The following is a 14,418-nucleotide window of genomic DNA, read 5'->3' on the forward strand; positions in this document are numbered from 1 at the left end:
GTCTCCATCGTTGCCCCCTCCCCCTTATAGTCGGCGACTCCTGTCGGAAAAATCAGGATCATTCTACGCGCGTTCCAGCAGCCAAAGAAGCAAGCGCACCTCAAAGGAGCCCGCTTTCTATTATTTTCATTCTTCCAGTCTTTGCGGTGGATGCCACGAAACTTCGCTATGGTCTTCGACACTTGTTGCCGAAGTTGATAACTTTATGCGAGCAGACATGCTTTCAGTAAAATCGCAGGGGTGCCTTCTTCTAGGGAGGAGCAATTTGATCTTCATCTTGATATTCAATGAAAATGATCAGCCTTGTTCCACGGGTAACGCTTTTACTTATTTTTAAATATTGGGCGCTATAGTTATAGGGGTCAATATGGAATCATTGATCTTAATCCTAACAGTCCATAAAAATGATCACGCTTCGGAAGGGTTGCTTTCTTCTGTAGAAAACGCTTTTACTTTGTTTAAACCTAAGATATTGAGAGCTAACGCTGTAGAAACTAGATTATCTCTAAATTTTACGGAAACAACTTAAAGGTATAGAAAAAAAAGTACAATGTAGCTTATTACACATGAATTTAATCATTTTCCAGAAATGTACATAAGCTTCTTTCACTTTATAAAAGAGCTCCTTTCACAAGTAACAGACGGTGTACGGATTATTCAAAGTTGCTGCTGGTGTACCTGTGGCACGCAGAGATAAATAAAAATGTGTAAACAACCAAGTATTCGATCTCAAACCAGAGATTCATTTAGTATTTAAATTCGTCAACTATCAAAATCTACGTTTCACCGTGACTCTTTAAATGTATCTTCAATGTGGTCCGGTTAATGAAAGTTTTTGAGCATACGGGACAGGGGTGCGTGCGCGGCTCGTGAGTCTTTAAGTGTTCGCTGAGTTGTGCATTCGTTTTGAATTGCTTCTGGCACGTATTGCACTTCTTCTCCTCTTCGTTGTCTTTCTCTAGATGCGTTCTCGTGTGCCTGTCGACCTCCGCTACATTATCGAATTGCATGGAGCAGACTCTACAACTGAACTTCACGGCCCGAAGGATGCCTATTTGACTACCAGTTAAGGGATTGGGTACTGGGAATATGTTGTTGGTGTCGGTAATGCTGCACCTTAGACCCTCTTTCTTCTTGTGAGAATTTATGTGGTTCCTGGAAGAACAGTTATGAATTATTATATGCAGATGAGAGACTTTATCTTGTTTATGATAATAAAATCTACCTATATGCATGTTCATTTCTAAACGTCATATTGCAGCTGACGCAGCGGTAGTCTTGTTGTTTAGATACTTGTTGCGTTAAGGGCGATGCGGTAACTTGTAAAATCGTGTTTTGAAGTTTAATCGTTGGGTGAACGATTAAATAGTGTTGCCTCACGTCCTGCTTTAATGCAAAGATTTCTGTACACTGGTGACATTTGTAAGGTTTAACTGGATCCGAACTAACATGTAGTATCATATGTTTGTCATGAGCTATTTGAGAACTATTTTCTGTTTGACACATATCACACACAAAATGGGTCTTAGTATGATTGTTCAGAGACTGTAAAGATGGGAAGTCTTTTTTACATATGGTACAGGTATTCTTCTCCTCCAGATTCTCAGATTTCTTCATGACATAATATTTATCACAGTGTTCGCACTGAAAAGCTGGCTTAAAATCGTAAACAGATTTCTTTAATTTACAACCACCCTTTGCACAGACTGCTTTTCTAGTATTTCTCTGTAAGTTCTGATCCTTTTGGTCTGTATTGTTCGTAGTATTAGAAAGCTCTTGTTTCTCCTTCTTCATTTCTGCTAATGCCATAAGCTTTCTAGATCTAGGACATGGTTTACCATGTATTTTATCTATCTGTATATTTAATCGGTACTGCTTCTTTCCTATTTTTACAGTTTGACATGAGCTAGCAGAACCATTCATTGAAACTTCATTCTCAGTGGGTGTATCCATATTGTCTTCCCTATTTATCTTCTTCACCTGCAAAACCATACTTTATAAGTATATCAAACATTGCCTTAACTATCGTTTAATAGAGTATTTACTTACATTTTTTATTAGTTGAGTGCAAGGACTTTGCGGCGATGTTACTACTAAACCATGAGAATTATCATCCAGTTTTTTCTGTTTTAGTGGTGGAGTTTTTGGTATCTCTTTCTCAAGCGTATCATCCAACTTACGCTTCCTTTGTCCTTCTACAATGATTAACATTGTAATCAACATGGATTAACATTGTGATAAGATATAATCACAGTTGTTTCCCATACCTTCTACTTTCTCAAAAATAGTTGGAACAGCATTGGTTTTCAGTTGCATAGAATCTGTAAAACTCGTTTTTTCAAAATGCAATTTGCAAATGTAGAGTGGCTTCTCTCTTTCCACAGTGTCGTCTAATTTACAGATTTTTAACCATGAACTTCTTTGACTGAAATATCAAATAACATTAATACACAATAGGTAAGATTTAGAATAACGAATACACTCACGCAACATCATTAGGGAAAGGGAACAACGAAACATCGTTTCCATCGATTCTTGTGTTCTGATTCGTAAGACAACCATGAGCCACACAAGTCAACATTATATCGGCCTTAATTTCTATTCAAACGAACTCGTCCTCTCATAAAATTCAACAAAGATCTTCGAAAATCAAAACGGGCTGCAGATGAACCATAACCTCAAATCTGAAAGGTTATTCCATAAAACACAATGTATACAATGGGAGAACAAAATGTTTATGCAACGTTGTTTTTTATTTTCAGTAAACGAAACAAGCTTAGTGCATCAATAAATTAAAAATAATATAATGCTATTTATAATACGATAAAACATGAAACTTTATTTACAAAGTTTTTGAATCCGCAATCTGCAACTCTTTTCGCTATGCAATTCTTTATCGCTCACGGCTAAAGTTTAGGTAACACAGCAAAGAACTACTATAAACACGGTACAGTTGCAATCACGCCGTCCGACACAAGATGCAAGTTAGCAGCACATTCCTCATCTCACTTCTCGCAATCGTGCTTACCTCTCTCCGCTTAGTTTCATTGATTGGTTATCTTTCTTTGTTCTTACAGTTGACAATATCATTAAAAATGCATAATTCAAAGCAAGGTTAATCGAATCTGTCTGAAAACGGAAATCTGCATAAAAATATTGATACGTATGCACTTCCTGCGCAATGCAACAGATGTGAACTCGTTTTGTAATTCCGTCATCTACATTTCGATTATTACGATTATGGGATCCTGACAAATATTATTACATACATATATACCCTTGATAGAAATCTAAGTAGGACGCATAATTATTCTTGTAACAGTATAGAAGTCTTTATTAATTTATTATTGTGAACACGGATCACTTACAAAGTCTTTATTAATTTATTATCGTGAGCATGTATTACTTACAGATGCATTTCTGCACTCTAAAACCATTTTTTTAAGACTCGTATAAAGAAGCTGCAATTTCAGTAATTCGGTTAGAAAATTCATAAATATTTTGTATTGCTGTCTTTACATCCATTGCTTTAAGATCTATTGTTTGATTCTTGGACTGTAGACGTTTTGCCACATCCTTTATTGGACTAGATATACTACAAGTGCCTAAAAATATAGTAAAAATAATTAGCACATAATTAAATAAAAATATCTAAGGTTTCTAGTTTAAATGCTTCAAACCTGCAAAATGTCTATTTGTATATCTGGGTGAAAATAATTTAGAGTATCGTGGAGAGGCCTTTTTATTATGGCAAGGTGAGCTACTTTTGCATCTTAGAGAACGTGTTGTGGGTGTGAACCAATTAGTTGTATTGCTTTCTGAGCAATTAATGAAGGATGAACTTACTAATGACCTTTCAGGTAATTTATTGTTCTTATACCTTGTAAACAAGTTTTTGTATCTTCCTAAAAATATTTGTGAAATTAGGGGTCTCAATTATAACAGGTTGGGTCAAGAAATAAATATTACCCTTCTCTGGAGACATGAATAACTTATTAATTAACTTTTCATTATTCATACAATCATCAAAAGAAAATTGAAGCCTAGGAATCATACGTAATACACTCTGGCATGTAAAATGAAAAGAATCATTCTGTATGGTATAGTCGATTGCCTTCTCTTGCAAACTATTTTGTAGTTTACATGAAGTATCAGCAACTTCTACTATAAACTTTTGAAATTCTTCTTCCATAGATTTTATTATTTTGTTATGCTCCTTAATTGTTATTTTACAATTTAAAAAATTGATTGAGTCGTTTCTTTTTAGGCAACATTCGATTTGTTTTAGTACTTCATTGAGCTTTAATAATAGAGAATGAAATACTAAGGAACCATTTATATATAATGTACCATCCATGTGCTTTAAATAAAATGTGGAATGAACAGTTCATTAGTTTGTTGAATCATTTAATTAACCTTCGTATTGTTATTAAAAACATTATGTCACCTTTCCTTTTTCTTCTCCTGTTAGATTATTTCCATTAAGAACTACTGCATTGGGACATAAACTCGAAATTATATCAATTAATTTGCTACTATGACTTTTCAAACTATATAAATGAGTATTATTACATTGGAGGTGTTCAATGTTTGCATAAATGCTTGCCTTCCACACTAAAAAATTTAAATTTCTGTAGATTTATAACAATTATTTAAAATAAATATACATATATAAAATACTATACAGTCTATGATTTCTACATCCTCAGGATCTTCTAATCGCTTTTTAATGATTGAACTAACTGGAGCCATTTCTAAACATTTTTTTATATTCTTTACTGTTTTAAATATAGCAGTCTGTAGAATTTTTAATTCATTAGATTTACACCTAAACAACAAATAGAATTTTGTACAATTCAGAAGATAATGGAACATGTAAAGTAAAATTAAATTTTACTGAATATATTGTTCAATGTTTTCTATAGCCAATTTAGTTTCTTCATGAAGTTTAGAAATAATAGAGTTTCTCTTCAAATTTATGTTAGTAATGTATATACTGCTTATGTCGTGAGTATCTCCTGTATCAGGAGCTTGCAACAAGTTACCATTATCTATAAGAAAAATTAATTTCATAAACAAACTGAATAAATTTTAGAGTCAATTTTAATTTTTAGTACAAATATTTACAATGTCTCATAATGTAAGCTCTAAGACTAATTTGTGATAATTTCCACATAATTGTTAAGAACCTTGTTCCTCCTGCACGTATTATGTGAATCATAAGTATTGTTGGAAAATTTATATCTGAATTTTCTGTGGCTAAAACTTCTAAATATTCTTTCACTTTTAAACGGTACTGTGTTTCATCCTTTTTGTTTAGGACTGGCCATCTAACAATTTTTTTAAATCTCTTTGCATCATATATCGATAATAAATAATGTGAAATATGAATGAAACCTGTTTGATTGGATTTCTTAAACATCCCCTATAAATTAATTAAATAAAAACAATACTGCTCATTTGTAAGTTTGAATAAAAAGAATTTGCAATCGATGAAATTATCATATCGATCATCTCATACTCCATTATTTCATCGTTAATTACTGTCTATAAATAAAATACCTGTTTAAAATGTTTTACACAATGCAATGATGGTGACACAACTTGCATGAGAAGAAATACATTCCTATAAAAAGAATCATCGATCGACATAATGTACTGTTTCTATCTTAAATTATTCTAGAAGTTAAATTAATACATGAACGAATAATTGACCCTTCATCTACGAAGCATAATGTACAAAGTCCTTCAGAGAGCATTGTTTGTATACAAAGTATCCAGTAAAAGAAACAATGTCCGTAACGAATATGTCACAACATGAAAAGTACAATCGTTCAATTTCTACATTCTGTGCCACATTTAATGATTACCGCTAAATGAAAATGATACATGAAATATGTATGCGCATAACGAATTTAATCAATGAAATTGATCAAGCAGACATAATAAGAGTTGTCTATTTATATTGGTGTCCTTTTGCATCCTGCATCCTGCCGCAGTATTGCTTCATATGACTATAGAACAGAGTGCACATAGCAGAGGTGAAACTCTTGCTGAAACTTTTGACTTTTACATTTCTAATATTTATGACCTCGACAGCCTACATACATACAGTGTTGTCACTTCTTAAGGAGGAAGGAGAACGCGGTAAAATTTGAAAACTAATATAGTAAGAAATGAATTTTGATAAAAATACATTATTTTAAATTGTTTGCAACATATTAGATATTTAATTTAATATATTTATATATTCAAAACGAATTTTAAATGTCGCCTGTGATTTCTAATTGAGAAGTAGCTCTGAATCTACGTTCGCTTTTCAAAATAACGCGCAAGTGTGATCCATGGCGGGTCCACTTGCGGACGCCTACGCATTGGGGACTTGAAAGGTAAACGTGGGAGTTTCCCTTCTATGAGAATACCGTGCGATGTGGCGTAGAAATTTGAAAAAATGAGTGTTTCTGGGTGGAAGGCGGCGCCACTGAGTTGTGCCATAGCAACTCATCTCGGTGTCGTCGTGAAAGCTTTGAACACTATGAGCCAGTGAAGTGTATCCGTCGGGACAGTGGCGTGAAAATGGCGGTGTAAAAATGGCAGGACGTAGATCGACGTTGACAAATGCTGATTCCCTGTCGGGATCGGGGAATGGTGACCCTTTAAGAGAGTTGTTCGAGGCTTGCAAAACCGGAGACCTCCCGAGGGTAAAGGCGTTGGTTACACCGAAGACGGTCAATGCTCGAGACACTGCCGGACGCAAGTCCACCCCTCTGCATTTTGCAGCTGGTAAGCTCCCCGTTCCATGAGTTTTTTTTTCATTTCGATTGTTCAAAGAAATTTCACTCACGGACTATAATTCTGCTTTATAAGTCACTCACGATCGAGGACACGATGTCTCAATACCATGTCGTGAACGTCGAATACTTCGAACACTGACTTTCGAATGTTGTCATACTAAAGTTGTAAATAATTACTTCAGTGCAGATAGTATTTTTTAATTATTCATCAATTCGTAGAGCAAAATATCAATTATTCAATTAGTATTGTGTCGTAAATAGTAGGAAAAATATATTAAACCAAATTAATGTAATAATATCGTAATTACTTTTTGTGATTAAACACAGGTTATGGTAGAAGGGATGTAGTAGAATTCCTACTCTCTGCCGGAGCATCCATTCAAGCAAGAGATGACGGTGGTTTACATCCTTTGCACAATGCCTGCTCTTTTGGACATTCGGATGTGGTAAGGCTTCTCTTGGAAGCAGGAGCTAATCCGAATACTAGGGACAATTGGAATTACACTCCTTTGCACGAAGCTGCCATTAAGGTATTTTTGATATTAACTTTGTTTTATTGGTTTTTTATTGAGTTTCAAAGTTCATAGTTCATGCTTTGATCCTTTTTGCAGGGTAAAATAGATGTGTGTATAGCTCTGCTACAACATGGAGCGGATGCAAATATAAGGAACACTGAAGGGAAGACAGCTTTAGAGTTAGCAGATCCTGCAACTAAACCAGTATTAACAGGGGAGTATAAAAAAGATGAATTGCTGGAGGCCGCAAGATCAGGGAACGAGGAACGTCTCCTACAGCTTTTAAACCCATTAAATGTAAACTGCCATGCAAGTGATGGCAGGAGATCCACACCATTACATTTAGCTGCTGGATACAATAGGTCTAGAGTAGTGCAAATACTGCTCCAAAATGGTGCAGATGTGCATGCTAAAGATAAAGGGTAATTATTTTTGTCGGTGAAACATATATCTTGATCAAATCAGCACATTGTAAACTTTGATGTGTGTATGTTACAGTGGTCTCGTTCCACTCCACAATGCCTGCTCTTATGGCCATTTTGAGGTAACTGAAGCGCTTCTTAAACACGGTGCAGCTGTTAATGCGAGCGACTTGTGGGCATTCACCCCGCTGCACGAAGCTGCTAGTAAATCCAGAGCCGAGGTGTGCTCGCTACTTTTGAGCGAGGGTGCGGATCCAACTCAATTAAACTGCCACAGTAAAAGCGCCATTGACGTGGCACCGACATTGGAACTGCAAGAAAGATTAGCATGTACGTTGATCACCTTTTTCCACTGTCTTTTCTGAATTAAAAAAAAAAAAAAACAAAAGAAAGAAAATAGTATACACACAAAACATGACTTTGTTAGATACACTTTAATTGTAGACGAATACAAGGGACACTGCCTCTTGGATGCCTGCAGGCAGGCAGATCTTACTAAGTTAAAAAAGTACCTGTCCCAAGAAGTTGTAAACTTTAAACACCCATATACTGGGGACACACCACTGCACTGTGCCGTTGCATCTCCCTATCCCAAGAGAAAACAAGTAATAGAATCATTGATTAGGAAAAATGCTGCCTTAAATGAGAAAAATAAAGACTTTCTAACGCCACTTCATGTGGCCACTGATCATTCTCATTATGATGCAATGGATGTGCTACTTAGACATAATGCTAAAGTCAATGCTTTAGATGGATTAGGGCAAACTGCACTACACAGGTACCGTTTCAACCGTATAAAACGTTGCGCAAATGTTCAGTTTATTATTCTCTGTAGAGCCGCTTGATTATCATTTTTTTTTTCATTAAAAAATCTTGTTGTACAAACAGGTGCGTTAGAGAAGACAATGTGCAAGCTTGCAGAATATTGTTATCATACAATGTTGATCCATCTATAGTATCGCTTCAGGGCTATACTGCGGCACAAGTAGCTGCAGAAAATGTCCTTAAAATACTACAAGGTTCGACTTCTAACTTGTTTCAAGCAGAAAGTATTTTTGTAACCAAAGAATGTTCCCGTTCTCATTTTTGTTTTCTAGATCCGCCAAGCGAGACGGACGATGCCGAAGCGCAGCTCTTGGAAGCAAGTAAATCCGGAGATTTAGCGGCGGTTGAAAGAATTTTGCAAACGAACCCGCATGCCGTTAATTGCCGTGACTTGGATGGTAGGCACTCCACGCCGCTGCACTTTGCAGCGGGATTTAATAGAGTGCCTGTAGTCGAATATTTATTGGCACATGGAGCAGACGTACACGCCAAAGATAAAGGGTGAATATATTTTTCAATTTTCTATTTGTTCATACATAATCACAGTTCCCAATAAATTTTTATATTTATTTTTTAGTGGACTGGTTCCCTTACACAATGCCTGCTCTTACGGTCATTACGAGGTAACGGAATTATTAGTAAAACACGGTGCATCAGTGAACGTTGCAGATTTGTGGAAATTTACACCGCTGCACGAGGCTGCTGCTAAAGGAAAATATGAGATAGTTCGATTGTTATTAAGACACGGTGCAGACGCCACCAAAAAGAATAGGGACGGTGCGACTCCGTTGGATTTAGTTAGGGACGGTGACCAAGACGTAGCGGACTTGCTGCGAGGAAATAGTGCTCTTCTAGATGCAGCTAAGAAAGGCAATCTGGCTAGAGTACAACGACTAGTTACCCAAGATAATATCAATTGTAGGGATGCGCAGGGTCGCAACAGTACTCCGTTACACTTAGCCGGTGAGTTCTATCGCTCCTCTCTCGCTATGATCATGCATTCTAATTGAATTGTATTTCAATGCAGCGGGATACAATAACTTGGAAGTGGCGGAATTTTTGCTTGAACGTGGAGCCGACGTGAACGCTCAGGATAAAGGAGGATTGATACCTTTGCACAATGCTTCGAGTTATGGTCACTTAGATATCGCCGCGTTGCTGATTAAATATAATACCGTGGTGAACGCAACTGATAAATGGGGTTTCACGCCACTTCACGAAGCAGCACAGAAGGGAAGGACGCAACTGTGCGCTCTTTTGTTGGCTCATGGTGCGGATCCCTTCTTGAAAAATCAGGAGGGGCAAACACCTGTGGATTTAGCTAGTGCTGACGACGTACGATGCTTATTGCAAGATGCTATGGCCACACAGCAAGTAGTACCTTCGGTGCCATCGGGTAACGGTGGCGTAGGAGTGGCTATTAATTTGAGTGGTAATGGTAGTAATACTATTAATAGTAGGCCACCCAGTATAGTTGCAGGTAAGCAGATTTTTATATACAATATTCACTGATTACGAACATATCTTTTTATTCACTGATTATTACTCAGTTCCAGTTACACCTCCACCGCCACTTACTCAAGAAACCGTCATTATGCCTTCAGGAACGGCTATGACTCTTTGCGTACCACTCGCTAGACCATCTTCTTGTTTAAGTCCAATGCCACCATCCGAAACATGCTCCGAGAGAGACTCTAAAGATTCAAAAGACAATACAAACATCACGACCGTAGCTGGTTTCCTTCAAAGCCTTGGTTTAGAGCACCTGTTAGAGCTGTTTGAACGGGAACAGATTACGTTAGACATATTGGCAGAGATGGGCCATGAGGATTTGAAACAAGTCGGAGTTTCCGCATACGGGTATAGGCATAAGTTGATCAAAGGAATGGAGAAACTTTTGAACACCACTGCTGGCACTCCTTGGCAACCGACTCTCACACCCGGAACGCTCTTAGTGGATCTGCTAGCAGAAGACAAAGAATTTTTAGCCGTTGAAGAGGAAATGCAGAGTACTATTAGACAACATAGGGATAACGGTCACTCCGGTGGCATATTTTCGAGATATAACATAGTTAGGGTATGTTTCCGTTAGTTCGTTAAGAGATCCTGGCGTTAACCACAAGTTAATGATAAATTTTTCTGAAAAATAGATACAAAAAGTGCAAAATCGCAAATTGTGGGAACGTTACGCTCATAGGAGACAGGAGGTGGCAGAGGAAGTTGGTGCTGCGGCACCTTCCTCACCTGGTACCACTTCGAGGACTACTCCTGGTTCGACCTTGCCTCAGGCTAATGAAAGAATGCTGTTCCATGGGAGCCCATTTATTAATGCCATTGTTCAGAAGGGATTTGATGAACGGCATGCTTATATCGGTGGTATGTTCGGCGCTGGAATTTATTTTGCCGAGCACAGCAGTAAAAGCAATCAATACGTTTACGGTATATGCGGGGGCACTGGATGTCCAGCTCACAAGGATAGGAGTTGTTATATTTGTCACAGGTAAGTGCAAAGCGGCAGTAGCACAGTGGGAACCCGTAAGAAAATGTACAAGTTGTTCCAAGTAATTTATTTGCACGGGATCCTACTGTATGAAGCATCTAATATACAAATAATTTTATGCTCTCTCATGTTCACTGGTTGTAGACATTTGTTACTCTGTCGCGTCACATTGGGCAAATCATTTTTGCATTTCTCCGCGATGAAAATGGCTCATGCACCGCCGGGTCATCACAGTGTGATGGGGAGGCCGTCGCAGGGTGGTTTGTTCTTCCCCGAGTACGTCGTCTACAGAGGTGAACAAGCATATCCGGAATACCTAATCACCTATCAGATTGCAAGACCTCAGCCAGAGAGTGGCGGAAGCGAAAGTGTCGAGGAACGGTGATCGGAAGAGTCTAGCCCTGCGGCAAGATTGCGAAGTCTCTGTTGCTGCCAGAGACCTCGAACATGTAACACACTGTCTTAATCGTACAATGACACGTGTACATTCACAACCGGAGTATCACTCATCAAAAAATTCATTTGTTCGAAAACTTTAAGATAGGATACTCTTCCTTCAACAGTTTCATAGGACCTTTTTAGGATGGTAAACTGTTTAGCCTGGATTCGCCGGAATATGTAAATCTAGGGTAAATAAGTTCTAATTTAATTTCGATTTCTAAGCGATTCTTCCTTTCTTTTCATTATTTGCCGAAGTATGAAGATCGCTTTAATGAATCCATATTACACAGCGATAAGCGAGACCATTAGCTGTATCTGTCGGGTTTGTTTATTTAAAGTTCAAAGAAGACAATTGATAGGACATTTAATTTTTAGCATTTATTTGTGATAACGTAATGGTCCGATTCGACCACGCAATCATACACGACTGATTATTGATGTATATTAACTACGGTGTATATATTATATCAGCATGAACTAGAATATCAAAGACCAGCATGATTTTTTATGTGAATCGATAAATGTTTGTCTCTATTATGGAGAATCATGATACGTATGTAGGATTATAGGATTAATGATCAATATGTCCGAGAATTACGATACTGTCATCATTGCACACATATGTATGCAAGTAATTATAATAACTACTAGTTATTACGCCTAAATTGTCATCGGATAATGATGTGACATTGTGTCTTTCGAAAAGAAACCATTTTTGAATGGAAGACATAATATTTCTATGTCTGTGTCAATTTTGAATTAAATAATTATGCTGGTTAGAAGTAACTGCTCTAATCATATGCGTTACAGGTAAAGTCTGTGAAGGAATATTTAATTTTTAAATAACTACCCAATGAACCAAAATGAAAATTATTCATACAACGAATGGTATTATATTTAGTATTCGTATTGTTCTTGCGGAGCTTCTATCATCACATTACAAAGATTTTTAAATTTTCATTTAAATTAGACTTGTTGGACTTTACCTCTAACATGTATATACGTATGCGAGTATTTTATATATTCGGTTGATATAGATCAGGCATAGAATAATTCATTCATGTTGACGATATTATCAACAGGGTTCCTATAAGCTCGTAGTAATTTTTTAATACTGTACATATACATATGTATACATTTTATTGTACATATATTTTTTCTTTTCAACGAAACACGCTGATTGGTTATCATTAGCCAATTATACTTTCATGTGAGTTGTGATTTGGTTTCTCTCAGGTCATACAGTCTAATCGCAAGCATGCTTTCATCTTTTAAAATAGACAACGAAGCCATTTCTTTTTTTTTACGTGCTATTAATTATGAGAAGAAAGTCGTTTAACGCGGATCATGCAAAGCAATTTCATCATAATTGGAGGTACATATTCTGTTACGCGAAGCAATCGTGATGAACCTAAATCTATGAATATCTATGAATAGGAAATTATTCTTATTATTTATTGTCGTAGCTAAAGCAATCTTTCTAAAAGTAATAAGAGTAATCTTGCTTCGAACGATTTGCGGCATTTTATCGTTTGTGTGTGCGTATACATTGGGGCAATGAAGCCACTTATAACTCAATCAAGAAGAGAAAAAGAAAAGAAATAGAAAGAACAGTTTGCGGCTACATAATTGTAAGAGTGTTCGAGGAAAACGAATGTTTTTAATATTATCTCGTTACACTCCCATAATTATTTAGGTGGCGGTTTTATTTATGGGTGTATATATCAAGTATGTGTTCGTTAAGCAAGTGCTCAAGATGACGCAACAAATCAGACGTTCATCAATTTTGCGTTCTTACATGGAAGATAGAGGAAAACGAACCAAGTAATAGCGAACTAACAGATGCAACACGGAAAAAGATCTGCCCTTGTGTTAGTTGCATTTAAAACCGACAGTCAATCGAGCGTGTTCGATTATTATGCTTTAATTGTAAGAAGAAAAAAATGGACTGATTCAAAGAAGAAAAAAAAAAGAATTCTTTTTATCGTTACGTTCGATCTTAAACTTTATTTTGTCGTCTCCTCGCCTTGCGATTAATTTTTTCGTAAAAATCGGTGTTTTAATAAATTGTGTGATAACGATACGGATGGCAGAACGGTCGGTACAGTTTGTTTATTCAAACGATATATAAAAATTTATTGAGTGGACATTGTCCTTCATACGACGATGCTTTTACATTTCGAGCTTCCCGGCGAAGGGGTATCAAGTTTTAGGTGTTTGTAATCTTTCGCTGTGTGACAATGGACTTAACGGAGCACGCTAGAATATAATAGACATCTTCGCCTTGAGGCAGCATGGCGGCGTGTCGTATTACCCACGAGGACTCGTTTGTACCTACGTTTGTACCCCGCCCGCATCTTCACACGCATTAGCGACAAAGTAAACGAATTTCTTTCAATGACCGACGATCGTAGAGCAGCTTGTACTGTTTACAAATTCTTATCGGCGACGTTACTTTTATGGCGCAACTGGTTCATATATAAAACACCGATAAACGTAATTTTCGGATTCAGTGACAAACATTATTAATTACTCTCGTCGTCTGTTTGAACATCCCACATCATTCAATGATTCATCGCTTTTATATACAGAACCACCGAAAGGGCACAATTCTAAGGGCTCCATTCTCGTCGTCGTTAATATGATTAATAATTATTTGTGTTAAATCATCCCTGTTGTGACTTCGAATCCAGGTCTTCCTTTACTTTGAATCGGTCAACCATTTAACCGGGAAACCTATTTGCAAATAAACAGAACAATCCGTACTACAAACTAAATCTACTCATATTTTTCTTTCTACTATCCTAGAGCAAAGTATAGTTCAGTATAGAGCTATATCTCATATGTATGTACTCCGCGAAACATTCCATCGTGGATTAAAATTTGTAAACAGTGTTGTTATTTATATATTGCACATAACT

At 36.8% G+C, this 14,418-nt stretch overlaps 3 protein-coding genes across 5 annotated transcripts; 1 reads left to right on the forward strand and 2 right to left on the reverse strand.

The window, feature by feature from the left end:
• Window positions 1–553: 553 nt before the first annotated feature.
• LOC117229121 (uncharacterized) lies at window positions 554–3,606 on the reverse strand. Of its 2 annotated transcripts, XM_033485318.2 has the most exons (7): window positions 3,411–3,606; window positions 3,029–3,129; window positions 2,487–2,684; window positions 2,268–2,425; window positions 2,050–2,195; window positions 1,226–1,980; window positions 554–1,155 (listed from the first exon to the last, which is right to left on the reverse strand). In XM_033485318.2, the coding sequence occupies exons 3-7, from the start codon at window positions 2,579–2,581 to the stop codon at window positions 777–779; spliced, it is 1,533 nt and encodes a 510-aa protein (XP_033341209.2). In that variant the 5' UTR covers window positions 2,582–2,684; window positions 3,029–3,129; window positions 3,411–3,606; the 3' UTR covers window positions 554–776. The 2 variants fall into 2 exon arrangements, with proteins under 2 accessions (XP_033341209.2, XP_033341199.2); XM_033485308.2 differs by lacking the exons at window positions 3,029–3,129; window positions 3,411–3,606 and adding an exon at window positions 2,847–3,022.
• LOC117229128 (uncharacterized) lies at window positions 3,308–6,031 on the reverse strand. Its single transcript, XM_076526558.1, has 8 exons — window positions 5,563–6,031; window positions 5,128–5,425; window positions 4,898–5,051; window positions 4,686–4,828; window positions 4,448–4,614; window positions 3,970–4,360; window positions 3,681–3,905; window positions 3,308–3,605 (listed from the first exon to the last, which is right to left on the reverse strand). The coding sequence occupies exons 1-8, from the start codon at window positions 5,650–5,652 to the stop codon at window positions 3,442–3,444; spliced, it is 1,632 nt and encodes a 543-aa protein (XP_076382673.1). The 5' UTR covers window positions 5,653–6,031; the 3' UTR covers window positions 3,308–3,441.
• A 448-nt stretch (window positions 6,032–6,479) lies between these two features.
• Window positions 6,480–14,274, forward strand: Tnks (tankyrase). Of its 2 annotated transcripts, XM_033485778.2 has the most exons (12): window positions 6,480–6,783; window positions 7,122–7,324; window positions 7,406–7,731; window positions 7,808–8,061; window positions 8,176–8,509; window positions 8,620–8,750; window positions 8,829–9,057; window positions 9,134–9,519; window positions 9,584–10,036; window positions 10,107–10,633; window positions 10,707–11,056; window positions 11,201–14,274. In XM_033485778.2, the coding sequence occupies exons 1-12, from the start codon at window positions 6,591–6,593 to the stop codon at window positions 11,439–11,441; spliced, it is 3,627 nt and encodes a 1,208-aa protein (XP_033341669.1). In that variant the 5' UTR covers window positions 6,480–6,590; the 3' UTR covers window positions 11,442–14,274. The 2 variants fall into 2 exon arrangements, with proteins under 2 accessions (XP_033341669.1, XP_033341670.1); XM_033485779.2 differs by lacking the exons at window positions 8,176–8,509; window positions 8,620–8,750 and having other exon boundaries at window positions 6,481–6,783.
• The last annotated feature ends 144 nt before the right edge of the window (window positions 14,275–14,418 follow it).

Source organism: Megalopta genalis, chromosome 15, assembly GCF_051020955.1.
Source record: "Megalopta genalis isolate 19385.01 chromosome 15, iyMegGena1_principal, whole genome shotgun sequence".
Classification (NCBI taxonomy): Eukaryota; Metazoa; Arthropoda; class Insecta; order Hymenoptera; family Halictidae; genus Megalopta; species Megalopta genalis.